Source organism: Oncorhynchus mykiss, chromosome 4 (assembly GCF_057628025.1).
Source record: "Oncorhynchus mykiss isolate SJ-2025 chromosome 4, ASM5762802v1, whole genome shotgun sequence".
In the NCBI taxonomy this organism is placed as follows: Eukaryota; Metazoa; Chordata; class Actinopteri; order Salmoniformes; family Salmonidae; genus Oncorhynchus; species Oncorhynchus mykiss.
This window is the reverse complement of record NC_143025.1, coordinates 58,766,316-58,787,725: the sequence shown is the minus strand read 5'-3', so window position 1 is coordinate 58,787,725 and position 21,410 is coordinate 58,766,316. Positions and strand designations below refer to the sequence as shown.

Below are 21,410 nucleotides of genomic sequence, written 5' to 3'. Positions count from 1 at the left end.
GTGAGAAAATGAACATTTATCATTGGACTGACAATTGACACTACTTTAATTTTTAATAAACAAAATGCTGTTCGAATAGTGGTCCTTCTTTACACTTACTAAAGGAGCGAAACCAAACATGTCAAATTTTCACTGGGCTTGTTTGACATTGCAGGTGACTGCTGACTGATAAACAAATGACCTCGCATCATAAAATAAACAACTCATTATTCGTAGATCAGTTAGTCATCATGAATCACATATTTGATTCTCACGAACATAGCCACTTAAGACTAGCGTAAGACTAGCGAATGCTTTGCAGGAGTGCCCATAGTAATTACCAGAATTATCCACTTAAATCAGGAATAAACAGATGGGTATATACTGTAGCAGTTATTGTTAGCATATACAAAGAGAGCAAATTCAAGTGTTGGGTGTCGACAAAAAATCCACTTACGTCATCATGATTAACCTTCAGTAACTCCATTTATGGCATCACATACTGTAGAAATGTACAATGTCAATACAAACCTGGAACGTGATGACAAACCCTGTTCATTCTACCTGCACTGTTTCTGTAGACTAGAGCAGGGTTTCGCAAACTCGGTCGTGATTCAAATAATCAAAGCTTGATGAGTTGATTAATATAATCAACTGTGTAGTGCTAGGGCAAAAGGACTGAGTTTGGGAAACCCTGGACTATAGCATAAGACTCAAACCCTTGTATGCCCTTACTTTTCCCTGTGTCATTCACTCAGAACCACTTTGTGTACAGTATGGTGACAGGCAGAGCAGTGCCCAGCTACACAATAATTTGACAGCCTCGATAACAGTGTACATCATAACATTCCAGATATGCCAATAATCAGTCAAGTGTTTTGGTAGAGGTAAATAGTCAGTGGGTACAAATAAAAGTTCTGGGACCTACAGAGAGTAAAACATTTCTAACCAAAGCATGCAATGATATACATTTAATGCAAATAGTCTTTAGTCACGTGCAAAAAAAATATGGTTATTTTCTTTTTATTGATAATAAATAGAAAAAATGTGATGCATTCCTGATGTAACATAACAAAAAGAAACAAATGTGAAACAAATGTAATATGACAGGTGTTCAGTTAGTGGGTGATTTACTGGCCTTTCACATGTAATGCAGCTACCCATACAAAACAAAATGCACTGTCAGACATTTCCTTTCAAACTAAAATGGATCGCAAAAGTTGTCATATGCGTCATATGAACAATAGAAAACTGCAGTATCTTTTACCAGTTTTATTAATAAAATATCCTAAGAACAGTAAATTACATCTGACTTTCAACCTTCCCTTTCAGTTCATTCTGAAGAGAGTTTAGGGAAGAGCTCAGATAATATGGTACTTCTGAAATGATTGATCAAGCAACCCAAAAGCTTGGGGTCCATTTCTTTTTAATAATAATTTCCACAGGAAACCATGATAACATTGTGAAATGAATACAAAAATCAACATAATAACCTTTTAGAAAAAGCTCAGTCACACAATAGAAATGTTATTGCACAATAGGACCTCTTGCAGAGTAACAAGCCTCAGTACTACTCCTCTTCAAGTCTATTACATTTCAGACAAGAAACATAAGACATTGATTTTCTGATGCTTTAATAGGAACTAACTTTTTAGATACTTCTGTTGTTTGCAAGTATATCATATATTTATTTTCTGTCTGAGTCCTGGGGGGCAGCTGTTGCCTGCTGGGACCTATAGTCTTGCCCCTGGCCCTGGGGGCCAGCGCCGGGCTGGGGGCCCACTGAAGAGTCATGGCCATGTGGGACCTGTGGCTGCACAGGGAAGTCTCTGGGGCCGACATGAGGGTATGGGGCCACCCCAGGGGGCAGGATGGAGTGATCAAGTGGTCCATAGTGCACGTAGGTATGTGGGGGTCCCATGGGTCGGGCCATAGGAGTGCTGCCGGAAACACCTAGGTAGAAGGAAAAATGAACAAACAAATTAAATATAACACTGTAGTACCAACATAACAATAGTATTTCAGTTGTGGTTAGCGATGCGAATAACAAAGACTCAACTTGAGATAAAAGCTGGGGGCCAGAATTCACCACCTACCGAATGGGGGAGGCACCGGTTCATAGTGAGAAGGTGGAGGAAGGTACCGGTTGTGTGGGGAAGGGGGACTGTAAGCACCAGGAGTTGGACGCCGATGTCCGGGTGGTATCAACGGGTGTCCGTTAGGCGGTGGGGGTCCAGGAGGCATCATGCCTGAGTGTCCGTTGTCTGGTCGGTACACGGGAGGCTTGAAGGGTGGGGGAGGAGGGATGTGGTGGCGTCCGGGAATGGGACGGTAGCAGAGTCCGGAGGGATGGCTGATGACTGGTCTGAGGGGGCCGGGTCTTGAGTCGGGGGGGGGCCTGATGGGAGAGACCAGCAGGGAGCCAGGACCCTGAGGTCGAGTGTTCTAGAGGAACAACAACAAAAAAATATTAAAACAAAGAATAGCAATAGGTCCATTGTACTTGTAGCCCTGCTGCTGGCACCAACAATGAGAGTCCCTTTCATCTGATTCAAACAGTTTCGTTAGGTTAGAACAAAACAAACAATTATGCACTGGTGAGAAAGACAACAATATCCCACAATAATAAGTCAAGTTACACAGTCCCACAAGAATCACACAACCAAGTGCTACACACCGATTCAGAATCAGGACCATTTCCACAAAGCATTAACCTCAAAACACACACAGCTTTAAATGATAACACATTTGAGATATCCATCATGTAGTTGTGCTGAAGTTATGGCTTTGTAGAACAGTGTCACCAATTCATTCAGTGGGGTCAGAGGGAGGGTGGGTGTTGTAATATAGGGAAAAAAATAAAAAGGAGCTTACAGACGGGCCACGGGGAGCGGCAAAGGTCTTCAGACTTCAATGGGACTAGGGCGGCAAAAGGTAAGCAGTTTTGCAATTGTCGCCGTTCGTGGTACTCACTCCAGTGAGCTGCGGCGTTGGCTCTACGCTCAAGGCTTCAAAATATGCATGGTTGACCATTGAGCAGAGTCCATCTCGCCAACCAACCAATGTTTTAAAATCACAACCGTCGAGCTGACAACAACCGAGACCGCTGGCATCTACACACAGTAGGCAGAAATGTTCAGTTTACCGCAGCCCGTCTGTAAGCTCCTTAAAACAAGCAACCACGCATGTCAGACTCCAGCCAGCAATGTTAAGTCTGACAACCCTGTGAAGCCACTACCCAGCTGACTGCCACCCCAGCCACTGATCCACGGCTGGGGTAAGCATGCTCACACACACATCCACATCCCTGCCACTGCTGCCTCCAACATAATACTCACTGCCTCTGGGTTCTCTGTGGAGGCCTGGGCCTCAGCCTGTGACTCTAGTGGAGCGGTCTGTTTAGTGCAAACACACCCACATGATGGAGGAACAGGGGGGAGAGATGCCCATAAGACCGTAAGGACTCACGGTGTTTCGTTGAAACTTTCCTTCTCTAGTTCCATGTCACTTTTTCCCTCCTGACATTGTTACGTAATAAGGAAGTAAATAACCTGTGGACATTTTCAGTCAATTTGAGACACTTACCGAGCTGCCCAGATCGCTTGGTGAGGATGTACTTGGGGCCATGGTGTCTGTGGAGGATAAAAAGGGCAGAATGATTAGAGGAGATTTAGGATAAGGGCTCGATTAGGGATAATACCACATCAACCCTCATTGACAAAAAATACAATCCCTACCAGGTCTAGAAGCCACTGGGTGTTTGTGGTCAGGAGGATAACGGCCGCGAGGTCGTGGTCCTGTTGGACAATAAATACACGGTGATACATCAACGTAAAACGTCAAATCTTCTAGAATGCTAACCTTGGCTCTCCTGGTTGTCATTAGGCACCTGACTCAAGACCACGTTACTGGTTCATGCTACCATCTATTTATAGCAAAGTCGGGTCTATTTGCAGTCCGAGGAAAATGTTTGGTCATGTCATGGTAGGATATTATTCTTCCAGAACTAGAAGTACCAGTACCAGAATATTTGAGATTCTTCAAAGAAGCCACCCTTTGCCTTGATGACAGCTTTGCACACTTTTAGCATTCTCTCAACCAGCTTCATGAGGTAGTCACCTGGACTGCATTTCAATTAACAGGTGTGCCTTGTTAAAAGTTCATTTGTGGAATTTCTTTCCTTCTTAATGTATTTGAGCCAATCAGTTGTGTTGTGACAAGGTAGGGGTGTTATAAAGATGGTATTTTACCAAATAGGGCTAAGTCCATATTATGGCAAGAACAGCTCAAATAAGCAAAAAGAAACAGTCCATTACTTTAAGACATGAAGATCAGTCAATCTGGAAAATTTCAAGAACTTTTAAAGTTTCTTTAAGTGCAGTCGCAAAAACCATCAAGCTCTATGATGAAACTGGCTCTCATGAGAAATGCCACAGGAAAGACCAAGAGTTACCTCTGCTGCAGAGGATAAGTTCATTAGAGTTACCAGCCCAAATAAATGCTTCAGAGTTCAAGTAATAGACACATCTCAACATCAACTGTTCAGAGGAGACCACGTGAAGCAGGCCTTCATGGTCGAATTGCTGCAAAGAAACCACTAAAAGGACACCAATAAGAAGAGACTTCACTGACTTCACTGGCTTGGGCCAATGAACAAGAGCAATGGAGATGAGACTGACAGAAATCTGTCCTTTGGTCTGAAGAGTACAAATGTGAGAGTTTTTGGTTCCAACCTTCGTGTCTTTATGAGACGCAGAGTAGGTGAACGGATGATCTCCATATGTGTGGTTCCCACCGTGGAGCATGAAGGTGGTGTGGTGTGATAGTGCTTTGCTGGTGACACGGTCTGTGATTTATTTAGAATTCAAGGGACACTTAACCAGCATGGCTACCACAGCAGTGGTACGGCATCTCATCTGGTTTGCGCTTAGTGGGACTATCATTTGTTTTTCAACAGGACAATGACCCAACACACATCCAGGCTGTGTAAGGGCTATTTGACCAAGGAGAGTGATGGAGTGCTGCATCAGATGGCCTGGCCTCCACAATCACCCGACCTCAATCCAATTGAGATGGTTTGGGATGAGTTTGACCCCAGATTGTAGGAAAAGCAGCCAACAAGAGACTGTTGGAAAAGCATTTCAGGTGAAGCTGGTTGAGAGAATGCCAAGAGTGTGCAAAGGCGTCATCAAGTCAAAGGGAGGCTACTTCAAAAATCTCAAATATATTTTGATTTGTTCAACACTTTTGGTTATTACATGATTCAATGTGTTGTTTCATAGTTTTGATGTCTTCACTATGATTCTACAATGTATAAAATAGTAAAAATAAAAACCCTAGAATGAGTAGGTGTCCAAACTTCTGACTGGTACTGTGTGTATGTGTATATACAGTTAGGTTGGAGTCATTAAAACTTGTTTTTCAACCACTCCACAAATTTCTTGTTTACAAACTATAGTTTTGGCAAGTCGGTTAGGATTAAGTTCATCTCTAGGAGACAGAATGCGTCTCCTTCCTGAGCAGTATAACGGCTGCGTGGTTCGAGTACAGGCTCAAAATGGCCAGCATCCCGGAGTCTCCTCTTCACTGTTGAGACTGGTGTTTTGCGGGTACTATTTAATGAAGTTGCCAGTTCCTCAACGTGTGAGGCATCTGTTTCTCAAACTAGACACTAATGTACTTGTTCTCTTGCTCAGTTGTGAACCGGGGCCTCCCACTCCTTTCTATTCTGGTTAGAGCCAGTTTGCGCTGTTCTGTGAAGGGAGTAGTACACTGCATTGTGCGAGATATTCAGTGTCTTGACAATTTCTCACAAGGAATAGCCTTCATTTCTCAGAACAAGAATAGACTGGCGAGATTCAGAAGAAAGTGCTTCGTTTCTGGCCATTTTGAGCCTGTAATCGAACCCACAAATGCTGATGCTCCAGATACTCAACTAGTCTAAAAGGAGGCCAATTTTATTGCTTCCTAAATCAGAACAACAGTTTTCAGCTGTGCTAACATACTTGCAAAGGGGTTTTCTAAAGATCAATTAGCCTTTTAAAATTATACACTTGGATTAGCTAACACAACGTGCCATTGGAACACAGGAGTGATGGTTGCTGATAATGGGCCTCTGTACGCCTATGTAGATATTCCATTAAAAAAAAAAATAACTTTCCAGCTACAATAGTCATTTACAACATTAATGTAGACACTGTATTTCTGGTCAATTTGATGTTATTTTAAATGGACAAAAATAAATGCTTTTCTTTCAAAAACAAGGACAACTCTAAGTGACCCCAAACTTTTGAACGGTAGTGTACATTTTAAACATAAAAATGTATGGAATGCAGTAATCCCACAAGGGAAAGCAAAGGCTGAAGCTTTTGTAACCTAACGAGTTCCACACACAACAGCTGAACACAACAAAAACTCCACCATAATACTGAAAGAGCAAGAGGCATGCAAGAGCGGTTATTCCAAATTGTGAAAGCAAACGGGGGCATAGGAGCATTCTGGGTCGTCTGGACACGCAAACACAGGTGAGACAGATGGCAGTAGAGGGAGAAAAGATGGCAGTGAAAGAGACAGGAAAGAACGTCTTTGAAAATCAGAGAGGACGTAATCAGAAGACAAACATTAGGAAGAGGAAAAGGTCAGAGGTGGGTACCAGTAAGGAGCAGGATGAGAGCAGTAGGAAGAAAAATAAGTGAATTATTGAAACACCACAGCGGAGCTAAAGACAGGGAAAAGGAAAGGTGAAAAAGAAAGCGGGGAGTCAGGGCATACAAGGGTGAACAAGGGGGGTTTGATTGGCAGAGGGATGGTACTGCTCAGCCAATCAGCAGGGCCAAGGCTGTCCGGGCCGGGGGTTCAGGAGACTCCCGATAGGGCTCGTTCCTTCACCCCACTGGGGGGGCACCCGTGAACTTCTATCATGAGAGGGGGGGGAAGGGGCACCTCCACTCACAGATGAGGGACCATACTAATCACCTGTTTAGCAAAACCATTTAACAAAACACTGTCAGTCTCTCCACATTGGACCAGCTGCAAGGAATACAAATCAAAACCTCAGGAAAACATGCATTTCAGAGGGTGGAAGTCAAACAGCAGATGGGGTATCAGACAGTCAAAAAGTCCAAGATCTAATTTGAAACGCAGTCACAGCTGATATCCAACCGACAAGACAATAGAAATGTCCAGGAACGTTACAGAACGTTCAGATAGAAATATGATTCTCCGTCCTCAAGAATAGTGTCATATCAGCTGAATGCAGACGTTATTTAGTGCTGGCGACTGGCACGTGAACTGAGGATTGGTTCTTACCTCGTCGGAGAGGCATGGGAGCCATCCCAAGGGTGGGCTTGAACAGAGGCCTACGGAGCTCATTCAGCTTGCTGGACATGGAAGTCAGTCTAGGGTGAAAAAAGAGACCAGGCATTTAGATTCTCAATACTGTACCTCCAAATCTAGACTAATACAGCTTGCAAAACTGTGACCAAAACACTTGCATTTGTGGCCCTTCGACTTGGCGGTGCAACCTTTGGTTCACAATGCTTCTCTTTTTACTTTACTATTATGACTCATTCAAAAAGTAAATGTGATATTGACCAAAAATTAACCAAATGAAAGGATCTGCCTGTCTCCATTTTGAGTGAGCAATAGGTGAGGTGCGCATTCTAATTAGCACAACCATATGACCGCTGCTTAAAATGCAATTCGGAAAAAGGCCGTTTGCAAAGCAGCTACTGTTGTTCTAGTTACAGAGAGGAGAGTCACAGCTTTCTGTGAGTATACAATTACATTACTCAGCTCTCAAGATGGAGCTCATGGCACCACTTAACAACCGGAGTAGGCTATGTAGTACATGGTTTTGATGCGCCGGTGGAGTGCACCATTTGCAGTGAATAGGGCTACATCCAGTAGCCTGGACGGGCCTAGTGCTGGAAATCTTTTGTAAGACATTACATTTGCTAATAAATTATCTATCTAGTAACATTAACATATTTAGAGTTAGCAATCTAGATAAGTGTTTTGAGTTTCCACTTCCTCAGGTGGTGAATAATATAGCCTAGGTCAAGCTGTGTAGGCAGACATATTGGATCATTTTGGATCCTAATTGGACAGGTTTCACATCAAAATACCAATCATGCATTCCCTGGATGTGTTAGAAGAAATATCTTACTTTTTGAATCCTAGAATACCATCTCAGTTCGCTTGTCACTGGAGAACAAAAATATTCTACTGGCTACTGTTGATAGTGTACAAAAAAGAAAGCTACAAAGACAACTAGCACTTGTCTTGGCTAGCCTACTGTAGACATATTGAACTCTCCTTCAAAAAGCAGTCTGTCTTGATTAAGGGACAACATACTATTTTTAAAATGTAAAATAATATTTTACAGGCTTACTTTAGAAAATACATTTCCGCAATTCTAACAAACAGAGCAATGTCTTACATTGCAAAATTATATCATACAGCTTTTTAATATATCATGAATTAATAACCAAATGTAGCCTATTACTAGCTGAATAGAGAGAGAAAGCATGCATCTCAATGGATTTATAAACTTCCACTGACAAAAAAGTCACATTCCACCCTGAGTAAATCTATCCAAATCAATGTTAGAACTCAAGGGCATGCTAATGTAAAGATGGCTAGTCATTATTAGCCTGGTTCTGTATGGAATGCAGGTACATTATGGGACACAGGTCAGGTCATTATATCCGTGCAGTGGCGAAAAATGTATGCAACCAAATCATGTGCTGGTGCCATCAACTAAATAAGCCTTGAGCCCTGCATTGGTATAGCCCAATTGAGTCTGTTGTTTTAGTGTTGCACTCACAAGTTATGAAGGTGAATGTTTTCCTTCTTCTCGTTGAACATAGCTTGCTCTGCGGCGCGTGCAATCGCCTAGAGAGAAGGAATAGACATTTAAAATCTCCTGTTTTGGACTAAATTCACCTTACAAATGACTGGCCAAACAGAATACTTTTTAAAAAATGTCCTGATCCTAATGTATGTGCCATCGATGGGGGTTGAGAAATGAGACATGTTGTTTCTTTAACAAATGGACAAAAAAAAAGTTGTATTGTACAAACCCAGTTCTCGTGAGATTTCTGCTCCTGCTTAATGATCTGGGCTTTGTAGGACTTCTCGGTCCGTTTCAGCTTATCCTGGATCTCTTTAACGCGCTGCCTACACACCTTGACCTCCTCCTCTAGGGCCTTGCTGTCCACCTTCGTCAGCCGGTCTTCCTTGTTGGGGCGCTCAAACTCCTCCTTGGTCAGCTTGCTGTAAGGCGACACACAAATTAAATCAAACTCTACTTTAAGTCCATTTGAAAACCTCAAACCTCACAGTAAAAGAATACAGTAAAAGACAATTATTATTTTTTTTTTTACGCTGTGGAACCATGGAGAACAAACCCTACTATAGTATTAATGCATGAACTGCACCACTTCTGATTCTACTTACTGCTGCAAAGCGTTCTCCTTCTGCTTGTACATCTCAGTCATGATGTCATTCTTCTGCTGCAGGGTCTTGTACTGGTTCTCCAGGTGGTTCTTGTCACTTTTCACCAACAAGATGTCATGCTCCAGCTTCTGAAATTGCTCTGTGGCGAAAACAAGTTGGCAGTGTTGAGAGAGAAAAGGTAGTGATGCATATCAAATTCTAGTTGCTGGGACATACCTTCCAGCTCTTTCCTGGACTTCTCTTCGTTCAGCAGCTTGGTCATGAAGCGATCGCGCTCTTCCTCCACAACAGACAGAGTGGTCTGGACCTGTGGAAAGTTCTGCCAACAGTTAGTGCAAGAGTTGACACACTTCTTGGTTCTGAGCACAAGTTTTACCTGCCTTCAGGTACACAGAAATCTGGGTCTGTTCAAGAAAGAACTCAGTCTTACCCGAGAGACGACCATCATTTGCTTAATGCGGTTTTGGATGATGGTCTGCTTGTCTGAAACAAATAATAGTAAACACAGTGACGCGTTTCAGGAAAGTAGGCGTATGTACCGTGTCAATAATTCACAGGAGAGGCATTTGAATGTATAACTATCAAAATGCGTTTTCTTTTTTGCAAAATGCCTTCTGGTATGTGAACTTCCATGTGCCTTAATAACAAACTTGTATACCATCCGTAAATACGAGTAAAAATGGTAAACTACGAGCCGAGTTAGTTTAGCCACAGAAAAAGGAAGGAACCTTCCCTCTAGTCTTGATTGGCTGAGATAATGGATGAGCTGGACGCGCCATGAAACGAGTTCGGATTGGTCTGCCATGTAACACGCTTTGGTCTATAACATGAGCTTCTCAGTATGTGTAAGTAATCCTTTCTAACGCAGCTTTTTTGAAAAGATGCTCTCCACTTTTAGGAGGACCAAGTTTTGAAATCAGTGGACTGTCCGGTGGAAGCAGAGTATGATAGCTAAGTAGATGGAGAAAATTCTGTGGTTTGATTGCAAATATGCAGAGGCAGTCGAAAATAGAACACATTGAAGGCCGTTGTATTCTGGAGACAGGTGTTTTATACATCTTCAAATTAAGGGAAACTATTTTCAGATATAAGTTTCTAATTGTCAGAAAGTGATTTTCTCATTGCAAAATAAAGCATATTGTTAGCTAGCTAACGTTAGCTGGCTGGATCGCCAGCTAATGTTAAGTGATTGATCTGTGTAATAATATTATTCATATCGCAGACGCATTTGCATTTCTAGTTATAGCCTAATGTTAGCTAGCTAGGTTAACATTGAACTAGTTGGTTAGTTTTAGCTACCAGGGGATTCATTCAAGGTAGTAACGTTATGAGTTTGGATTATGGTTAATTGTTTAGCTAGCTAAACAAAAGTCTCCACTATGCAAGTAACCAGATTTTATTTGATATGTGTGTGATCACCAGAGACGGTAATATGTGAAGAACATGACCTGCATAAAAGTCCAAATTAGGATATAACGTTAGGCCAACGAGACACTGTCCAAGTACTAAAATTCTCCAGTAGAATACCCTGCTTTTACTTCGTCACACGAATATCCGTAAGCTATTTTCTTAATTTGTATATAATGATTTTGTTGTGAGTTTATTTTCCTGTAATAATGAATACTAATTAGCTAAAGTTAAGACCTTGTCAGGTATATGATATGGTCATTATTTGAACTGGCTAGCCAACTAACAAGCTAGAAACAAACCAAACCAATGTTTAGAAATGTTCTTGGTTTGCTAGATTGACATATACAAAATTCCATTTTTAAATGGTTGGGTTTATTGGTGTTAAAATACACCAATTATTCTATTTTGGACCACCAGGCTGCTGATGTCATGCGGCCTGTCGTTTTTGTGATTCGATTTTCTCTTCATAATAGAATGTTCATGTCACCGCGACAACTGTCTACAGACATGTCGATAGACGTAGTGTAAACCAGCCTTTAGTCTTGAAATCTTTGGTTGTTTAGTACACGACCTCACATGTGAATCCTTAAAGAGATGGGTGGGGCTAAGGTTAAAGAGGGTGTGAACAATGCTGAATGGGTATAGACAAAGAAGAGCTCTCCAGTATGAGTTACAAGCTTATTAACTTTCAAAGCAGAATTACTTTCCCATTGTTCCTCAACTGTAGTGTATGAAATACCATTTTGTTGCTCCAAGTCTCTACCTTAATCCAATGTAAAAAACGATTTAAAATGTTGCTACATAAGACCAAATCACATGACGGTATCCTAATCAGAGAAGGCTGGTGGGAGGAGCTATAGGAGGACCGTCTCACTATAATGGCGTAAACGGAATGGAGTCAAGCACACTGTTTCCATGTTTTTCATTCCATTCCAGCCATTCCACGGAGCCCGTCCTCCTATAGCTCCTCCCACCAGCCTCCTCTGATTAGGACACAGTGTCAGGTGACTTACCGTTAAAGGCTTCCCCGTTAGCCACAACTCCACCTTTCAGGTCATCGCAGGCCTCCAGGTCTCCTAGCAGGTCAGACAGAACCTGCCAGAGAGGTTGAGAAGCACCAATTGAGACACTTTTCCCCTGGAATCAGTCAAGAAGTATTTTTTTTGGAACATAATAAAGGTGACATGTTTCTTTGTCATCAAGGTGTATTTGAGAAGGTGTGAACAGGAATTGATGTGTGTAACAATATCGTAAAGTGTAAAAAACAAACCTCAACGTTGTGGTCCTTTTGAACGAGGGAATCCTCCAGGTCTTTCTGAGACTTCCGCTCTCTTGTCTCCCTGTGCTTCTCCTCCCACAACTTGGCAGCATGGTGCAGCTGTAACAAGGAAATGAGGTCATAAGGACGGTGCTATGCAGGCCTTGCATGGCCAATGAGTCCTACACAATGTCTTGAGGCTTAAATTGTGAATCGTTGTTCCATATTGGTACTCACCGAGAGGTTCTCCTCCTTCAGGGTGGCAATATCCTTCTCCAGAACCTGGTGCTGGACATTCCGGGCATCTTCACAGAGCTTGACTTCATCCATCAGAATGGTAGACTACAGATTCAATGATAAGGATAATTAAAAGGAAATAACATGTGATCAAGATAATATTTCTCAGAGACACCTCCAAATCCTGGATCTTCTCCAGAGAGAAAGTGGCAGATTTTTCAGACAGCTTTTGATTTTCTTTAAGTTCTTCGCCCTAAGGGGAACCCAGTAGAAATATACTGTCAAAACATTATGTCCCTTAATTCACATTGAACTCAAAATTCTGGATCTTAGTCAGTGAAAAGTCTCTGCAACTTACCCGTTGCTGCAGTTCAGCGACCTTTTGGAGTATCTCCTTCTTCTCTTGTTCAAGCATTTCCATCCTGTCCACCAGCTCTTTTTCAGTAGCTAATAAAATACATGACGAGAATATGAAATCAGACATGTGACAAGGACAACAGCCTGTAAGCAATATGAATGAGGATTCACTATGCACCCTAAATAGCCAGAGAGAAGAACTTACTTAGATATGACTTGCTTTTGACCTGTGAGGAGGAAAACAAAAAAGTGGCAGCAAACAGCCTCCTCAATGGTAGCATACAATACATCATAGAATAACATAAAGCAATCAGAAATTATGAAAGCGGTAACTGTGCAACAACGACTTACAGATAGAATGCTCCTCCAGAAGAGGAAGCCGATGACCCCGGCACCTGCAGTGACCAGCACGGGTTCACAGAACACGCTGTAGAAGTCTGGACCTGGCTTCCAGTGCTCTGGCAGACTGGTGACCATCTGGGGAGAGATAGGTCCAATCAGTATTACGACAGCACATGTCAGGCTTAGCAAATACGTTGGGTAATAGTTGGCCTGAGATGACAGATGAAAATAAGTGATGTTAAAAACATTGAACTAAACCATCAGGCATTCCAGTGTTCCGTTTACAAGCATGGCTAATGGATATCCCACTGAGCACCCTCTAGGTCAATGCAAAGAGGCATATCTTCAGATCAAATCAAGGTGGGTTTAGAAATAGACAGACTATAACCTAGTGTTGATCAAAATCAATAGAGAGAAGATTTGCCTTGACCTTATGTAATCAATTGGGATTGGATTGGCCTGGGGTCCTAACACTGTCCATCCATGTGTAGATTTGAATGGCATGTAACCTCAGGTGATAGTTATGTAAGGGGAAGCTGTCAGAGCAAAATTCAACAACTTGAAGGCACCTCTCGATCTGAGACCCAGATACAGGAAGAACAGATACTGCTAGTCTGGAAAGTGAGCCATTTTTTTAATGAGGAAGAGGACAGGCAACTTCCACTTCGAAAAAAATCTAAACTAAGAGCAATCAAGTGACCCATTCTAGGCTGCAGCTATTTGGGAAATGCATTAGGTATTGTTGGACAAAATCATTCCCCAAGACAATGAAGTTGCCAACAAGATTCAGTTTCAATGTAGCTAGCCAGCCAGCCATATGGCGGCCTAAGACTTGACTTGCCAGCTAGCTACATTGTAACCAACTACTTACATACAGACAGTTGATCAGATTCTGTCATCAGGGGCAAAGTGGGTAATGGGGTTGTTTCTTCCGAATCCATCGCTACCGTACGTTACTTTGACAGTTGAGCTGGCTATCAAGTTAGTTTGGCTTGTGACTTGCAATGCAAGTCGTTTGCGTAAACCCGAAAATCCTAATTTCACCAACTGATCAACGTTGTCGACTATTGGAGAGGATCCTTCATCGTGGTTCTATTTACCCAGGAGAGGACAATATGTGCCTATCTTTCTAGCTACTATAACCTAAGCTTGAAGGTTAGCTGGCCAATGCTGGCTCTGCTTCGCCAACAACATGTCTACTAGCCTCCTTTTAGAGTTCTGAACGCGATTACTCTCTACGCAAAGCCTGGTAAAACGAGCGGCGGGATCATTTATATCAAACTCAATAAGCAAAACACCGGCTGTGGACACTTAACTTCAGCCTACACTTCACTAGAACACGCTGCATTCAGTACATTTTTACGTTCTGGAACGTTTAATTTAACGGAAACGGTGCTGTACTCAACTACCAGTTGAAAAAAAGGGGAAGGGTTGGGTAACGCTGTCAGCATGGCAAATGCCCCCCCAAATAAAAATAATACATGCATTGTCCCAGCAATAATAAAATAAGTATGAATACTTGAGTCCTAAGCACTACATGCAGGCAATTAGTCAATTACAATGGAAAGGAAAGCCCATTCACAAGAGAGAAATACATGAAGTAACTTACCATAACACCATATATTCCAAGATACTCATAAAACAGGGTGATGAGATGACCAGATAAAATTAGCACTGATACGAATGATGAACCACTCTGCTCATCTTCATGGAAATCAGTGACAGGAGGTGACTCCAGAGAGCCTGGAAATACAGCACAAGCAAATTAGGTTAATGCATACAGTTTACATCTCACCACAATTTCAAAAGTAGGGAAATATAATGAACCTGAGGGAGGGTGATCCATGTCTACGCTAAGTCCCATGTCCAAGGTATTTTCCAAAATAGTTTGAGGGCCCCTCTGGATTTCTTCTGGAGTTTTAGAGCTTGCCTGATTGTCTTTGTTTCTGTTCAAGTACCCACTATCCTCCTCAATGCCCATATCTGGTATCTTGTGACCATCATGGGCAGGCTTCTCAGGTGCCTTAGTCTCTTCACCCGTCTCTGTCACAGTGAGGTTGTCCTTGTTTATGTCCTCCACAGACTGCGGGAATGTCTTCTCTTCCTCCGCATCATCAGACATATCCACATCTTTTGAAACATTCAGAGAGGTGCAAACAGTGAGTAAATGTTCATGCATTACAATCTAACTGGCATTGTCAGGAAGTGTATTTGTTCTGTCAACAGATCACTATTTACTTTGTTGTACTTCTTGGGCATTTCTTAAATACAGCTTATTCTGCAAACCAAATCTCTAGGCATTATAATCATGTAATTAGCAATGTAATGAGACTTTCCAAATATTTATTTAACAAAAGGTTTTAATCCTCCTATACTCTGACATGAACATAAACTGAAAAAAAAATATATTACCTGTGTCAGGGTGTAGTTGACTGCCCACTGCCAAGGGAGCACTGTTTCTGGCCGTTGAGTACTTCTGATTCAGGGTGAACACCAATTCCTGGATGTCGTCCAAGATGGAAGCTTCCTCAACAAACTCACCAGCCACCTGCTGCAGGTCAGCGTTCTCCTGGGCATCCAGCATCCTCTCAATCTCATCCAGGATTGGGGTTTCAGAGGCTTCCAAAATGGCTTCCAGCACCTTTTCAATGTCCTTACTGGTGTTTGTCTGGGATAGCCAGGCAGCCTTCAGCTCCAGGTCAGAAAACAGGAACTCCACCCTAAAGAGATTCTGAAGACCTAGAATCTTTTGGAGGCGCTCCATATCCTCCTCCTTGAAGTGGTCTCGCAATAGTGTCAGCCTCAACACATTGTCACTGTATTCCGTCTCCTTGTTTGGAAGGGGATCCAGAACTTTATCTTTAAGTGAGGGTGTGTGGCTTTCAGCATCATTTTCAGTCTCATGCACCTCAGGTTCTATGTCAATAGCCTCGTCGTGTTGGACCACATCCAACACATCACTGGATACAACATCGGTTTGTGTATAATTATTGGGTTGCTCTGACCCAAATTCAGATAGACTTTCTGTGTCATTTTCATCAGTGTGCTCAGTTTTGGATGAAGACAATACCACATTTTCATCCTCTAGCAACTCTTCCTCAATCTCTTCCCCCACTAGGTGTATTGAATCATCCTCCTCTATGGGGAGTTCAAGATGGCTCTCTTTCACCATTGTGTTTTTACTTGGATCTGGGATCTTCTGGTATGGTTCTCGCAATAGTCTAAAAAGCTCTGTACCACCCTGTTTAAATGTATTCTCTACTTGTGAGAAATCTATTGACTCCTCTTTTTTTATTGGGAGTTCTTCAACAGCTTGTTTCAGCTCTAATTCATTATTTTTACTATCAAAGTATGAGAGCATGTCTGTCTGTGAGAGCTGTTTAGGGACTGGGCTGTCATCTACTGTAAGATTCTCTGCTAAAGCCTCAGTGTGTCCTGCCTCATAAGCAGGAGGTGTTGAAGGTTCAACGTCAGCTTCTTCAGATTCATCCTCAAACTGCAACATCTGAGAATCCTCATCGGGTACTTTGACAGCATCCTCACTGAAATTAGAGTCCGCAGGTTGCTCAAAGATTAGCTCAGAGGAAGTAGAACAGCCAAATGACTCCTTGGGTTCTTCAATTTTGGGAGGCTGCTCTGGTGTAATCTCACCTTCGTCATCCTCCTCATTTTCCTCTGAACTGGCAACATGAGCTATTCTTTCCCCACCACTGACAACGTTAAAAACTGTATCACCAAATGCAGACCACAGGTTATTGTCCTTGGAGTCCTGTTTCTGTGTATGAGGTACCTCTGATAGACTGTCTTCCTCATCTGTATGATCAGATTCCAGAATGTTCTCGTGTTCCAAATTAGAACTTTCTTCAGAAAAAGCCAGCAATGGAGTTTCCCTGAGATGATAATCACTTTCCTCATCCTGCTGATATTCAGTCTTGTCACTTTCCTTATCATATGGAGTCACCTTCCAAGTGTCCTCATCATTGGAAGTGACAGCATCAAAAGTTATTCCAAGTGTGGTTTTTAACTCCGGAATAGGTCTGCCTTCTGAAAAACCATCAGGTGCATTTTCTAACTCAGGATCATCTTTGGATAGAGGTTCTGAGGGGGTTTCTTTGATCTCACCTTCCTCTGGTTCAACAACACTGTACGGCACAGAGTCCTCTGTCCTCTGCTGATCTTTCTGAAGGTAATCTTTGATCCTCTCAGCTGTGGTCTCAAGTACAGTGTTATATTCCACTCCCTTTGTGTCAAGAGTTTCAGGCTGAGGCAGAGAGGACTCTAAAGCCTCAAAATGTCTCAGATCATCATTATCTAGAACCTCTACAACCTTATCAATGTCCTCAGGAACATCCCTATCAATCTCATCATTTTCTAACAATGTCACTTCAGGTGGAGGCTCATCCACTTCCACCGTGGTGCTCTCAGCACTTTTGTTAAGGTAAAAAGTCTCTGTGGTTACTTGCACAGATTCCTCCTCGTCTGTTAACAATAAAGAGGAACCTAACAGTGAATCAATGTCATAACTGTCAAACTTATCGTGTCCAGTGTCAAAGCAAACAAAGTCGGTTTCCTGAAAAGAAAAAGAAAACATTGTTTGAGTCATACTACCTATTTCAGAAAGAAGTTCAGTCATTCCAGATAATGTTTTAAGCGATGATGCATTGGCAGTAGTGAACTAGGCCTACATCTATTTATTGACTTACCTCAGCAGGAATCTCCAATTCTTTTTCAGTGTATATGTGATTGATTATGAGTTGGTCCTTATTGAAGTAACCAAAGCGGTTACCAACCTATTGTAAGAAATGGAAACAAAACAGAGAATGAAACATGTTAACAAAACAGAAAAAGCTTCAACATTCCTTCTAGACTGCAATGTTATCACAAAGTACCAGTAAAAAAGTTTGGACACACCTATTCATTTAAGAGTTTTTCTTTATATTCTACATTGTAGAATAATAGTGAAGACATCAAAACTATGAAATAACACATATGGAATCATGTAGTAACCCCCAAAAAGTGTACAAAAAAATATCTAAATATATTTGATATTCTTCAAAGTAGCCCAAATCAAATAAAATGTTATTGGTCACATACACTTGTTTAGCAGATGTTATTGCAGGTGTCGCAAAATGCTTGTGGTGTTGTTGAACCAGGAATGCTTTTCCAACAGTCTTGAAGGAGTTCCCACATATGTTGAGCTCTTGTTGGCTGCTTTTCCTTCACTCTGCGGTCCAATTCATCCCAAACCATCTCAAATTGGGTTGAGGTCGGGAGATTGTGGAGGCCAGGTCATCTGATGCAGCACTCCATCACTCAAAAAAAAAAACACACAAAAAGCCCAAAACAGCCTGGAGATGTGTTGGGTCATTGTCCTGCTGAGAAACAAATAATAGTCCCACTAAGCACAAACCACATGGGTTGGCGTATCACTGCAGAATGCTGTGGTAGCCATGCCAGTTAAGTGAGCCTTGAATTCTAAATAAATCACAGACAGTGTCACCAGCATAGCACCCCCACACCTCTTCCATGCTTCACGGTGGGAACCACACAAGTCGAGATAATTTGTTCACCTACTCTGCATCTCACAAAGACACGGCAGTTGGAACCAAAACTCTCAAATTTGTACTCATCAGACCAAAGGACAGATTTCCACCAGTCTAAATGTCCATTGCTCATGTGTCTAGGTCCAAGCAAGTCTCTTATTATTATTATTAGGGTCCTTCAGTAGTGGTTTCTTTGCAGCAATTCAACAATGAAGGCCCGATTCACACAGTCTCCTCTGATCAGTTGATGCTGGGCTATGTCTGTTACTTGAACTCTGTGAAGCATTTACTTGGGCTTCAATATGAGGTGCAGTTAACTCTAATGAACTTATCCTCTGCAGCAGAGGTAGCACCGGGTCTTCCTTTCTTGTGGCAGTCCTCATAAGAGCCAGTTTCATCATAGGACTTGATGGTTTTTGCGACTGCACTGTTCTTGCCATAATATGGACTTGGTATTTTACCAAATCTTCTGTATACCACCCGAACCTTGTCACAACACAACTGGCTCAAACGCATTAAGAAGGAAATAAATTCCACAAATAAAATTTGAATAAGGCACACCTGTTAATTGAAATGCATTCCAGGTGACTACCTCATGAAGCTGGTTGACAGAATGCCAAGTGTGTGCAAAGCAGTCATCAAGACATTGGATTCTTTGAAGAATCTAAAATATATTTTGATTTGTTTAACACTTTTTTGGTTGCTACATGATTCCATGTGTTTTCCAAAGTGTTGATGTCTTCACTATTATGCTACAATGTAGAAAATAGTACAAATAAAGTAAAACCATTGAATGAGTAGATGTGTCCAAACGTTTGACAGGTGCTGTAATGAAATATTAACTCATACTTACACTCCCTGCCCATATATTTGTCCTTTGGCTTGAGAGTTTATAGTAGACATATATAGTCTCTCCTTTTTTAAATGGCAGAAACCGACAGTCTGGTCCGGTGAAATCGCTAAAAGCTTTCCCCCGGCACAAGAGCACTGTAGAGAGGAATGATTCAAAGATCAGTTGTTTCACCCTTACCAAAGATTTCAGCCCATTACCTCAGCGTCCACCCTTTGTGCCCCATGCACAATCAGGGCGTGAATAGAATACAAATCACTAAAGTAAGCCTTGTTTTATCTGCTTTTCTTTTTACAGAGCCATAGTATCCAAAAGGAAAGCCAAGCATTAAGGGTAAATAGAATATTGTTTTTGTCTTGATAAGGTAGATGTAAAAAGAGAAGAACTTGCAAGCAGAGGGGTTAATGACATGCCAGTATTTTATGTCAACAATAGCTGGCTTTATAGCTAACCAGCCCTATACACCATCTTTGCTTCCTAAGCCAACAGAATTTTGATATATTTATGGTCCATTTAGTAAGTAACTATAGAGGTTGATTACAATCAAGCTAACATCTCTTATTGTGTGTAGCTAGCTAGTTAGTTAAGAAGACTGCCAGATCAACTGGCAAGTTGTCATGTAGCTAGTTAGTCAATGTTCACAAGTTTGGAGTAGCTATGGGCCCTTGTGTGGCTTTGCCTTTGGTTTCAAAATATATAGGCCGAAAGCGTGTTTACATTGTGCAAGCTACTAACGTAGTTACTACAGAAACAGTTGTTGTAGTTCCAGAATTTGGCAACTAGTCAGGCAGTAGCCAACACAGGCTAAGACTTCGCTTCGGCTACAATTAAGCAAGCTAAGGTTACAATTAAGCAAGCTTAGGTTACAATTAAGCAAGCTTAGGTTACAATTAAGCAAGCTTAGGTTATTATGTATTTGTATTTATAACTTCCCTTTGAAATGACAACACCGGTCAAGCTAGCTAGCTATGGAAAGATGGAAGCATCCTGAAAGTTCGCTTGAGTTCAGCGCCAAGTACTTACTACTGCATTCCTCGTCTGCACAGCTTTTGAAGTCGGAGAATCTCCCTTCGACTGCGGCTTTGGATATGAAATTATGAATAAATAAAATAAAAATATATACGTAAGAAACATTTACAGCCATGTTGGTAATTGGACTGGCTGGTTCTGCTGGAGCATGAACAGATGAAGCCTACACGTCGGAAAATCCAAGGCTGGAACAATTCGTAGGATGTTGATCGTAGAGGCAAATATCAAAATCTGGGAAGATAATGTCAAAAATAAGAGCAAGGACATGAAACCAGAACGCAGAATAAAAGCTTCTTATTGCGTCACAATACAAGTTCTGATTCGGGTTTATCACGTATTTGTTGGATAGAACTAAACCGTCCACAAGTTTACTGACAAGTGAACGCAATATCCCATTTTATTTGACGATCTGACTACTGCAGATTTATTATGATACATCAAAAGCACATGTTGATTGTTTTGGTACCCAGTGCCTGAAAAACAGAGAGGATGTGACTCACATTTTCAGGGTGGGCTATAAACTACATTTATATTAACTTGTAAAAGTCAGAATTGATCAAATAAATGTTAATACAAATGCCTAGTTGCTGGACGAAGCTACGGGTTGGCGATCCAGTTGTTTTTGTTTCACCCGTTATCAAAATAGTAGCCACTCCCACCCGACTAGACTACAATCACCCCATTAAACCTGAGGACATAATTTTACTCATATTTGGGAGGACCCTCAATGACCGTAATGATCCAAGCTGCATGTCATTGCCAATGAAATGACAAAAAAAAGCATTGCAACAAATTACAGGCCTATACCAAAGACAATTTATTTAATTACATTTTTTGATTTAACATTTATCTAGGCAAGTCAGTTAAAAATAATTTCTTATTTACAATTACGGCCTACCCCGGATAAACCCGGACAACGCTGGGCCAATTGTGCGCTTCCCTATGG

The 21,410-nt window shown here is 41.7% G+C and overlaps 1 protein-coding gene across 1 annotated transcript; it reads right to left on the bottom strand.

Moving 5' to 3' along the window:
* Positions 1–1,367: 1,367 nt before the first annotated feature.
* Positions 1,368–21,107, bottom strand: LOC118964431 (transport and Golgi organization protein 1 homolog). The gene is given in 23 exon segments (XM_090232391.1): positions 1,368–1,932; positions 2,076–2,424; positions 3,565–3,611; positions 3,717–3,776; positions 7,288–7,376; positions 8,807–8,874; positions 9,063–9,255; positions 9,439–9,577; positions 9,655–9,745; positions 9,869–9,921; positions 11,862–11,943; positions 12,119–12,226; positions 12,344–12,443; positions 12,445–12,596; positions 12,702–12,790; positions 12,906–12,927; positions 13,052–13,177; positions 14,652–14,785; positions 14,870–15,172; positions 15,455–17,612; positions 17,746–17,832; positions 19,439–19,572; positions 20,459–21,107. Coding segments are annotated over 23 exon segments (4,971 nt in total). The 5' UTR covers positions 20,580–21,107; the 3' UTR covers positions 1,368–1,666.
* Between the last annotated feature and the right edge of the window lie 303 nt (positions 21,108–21,410).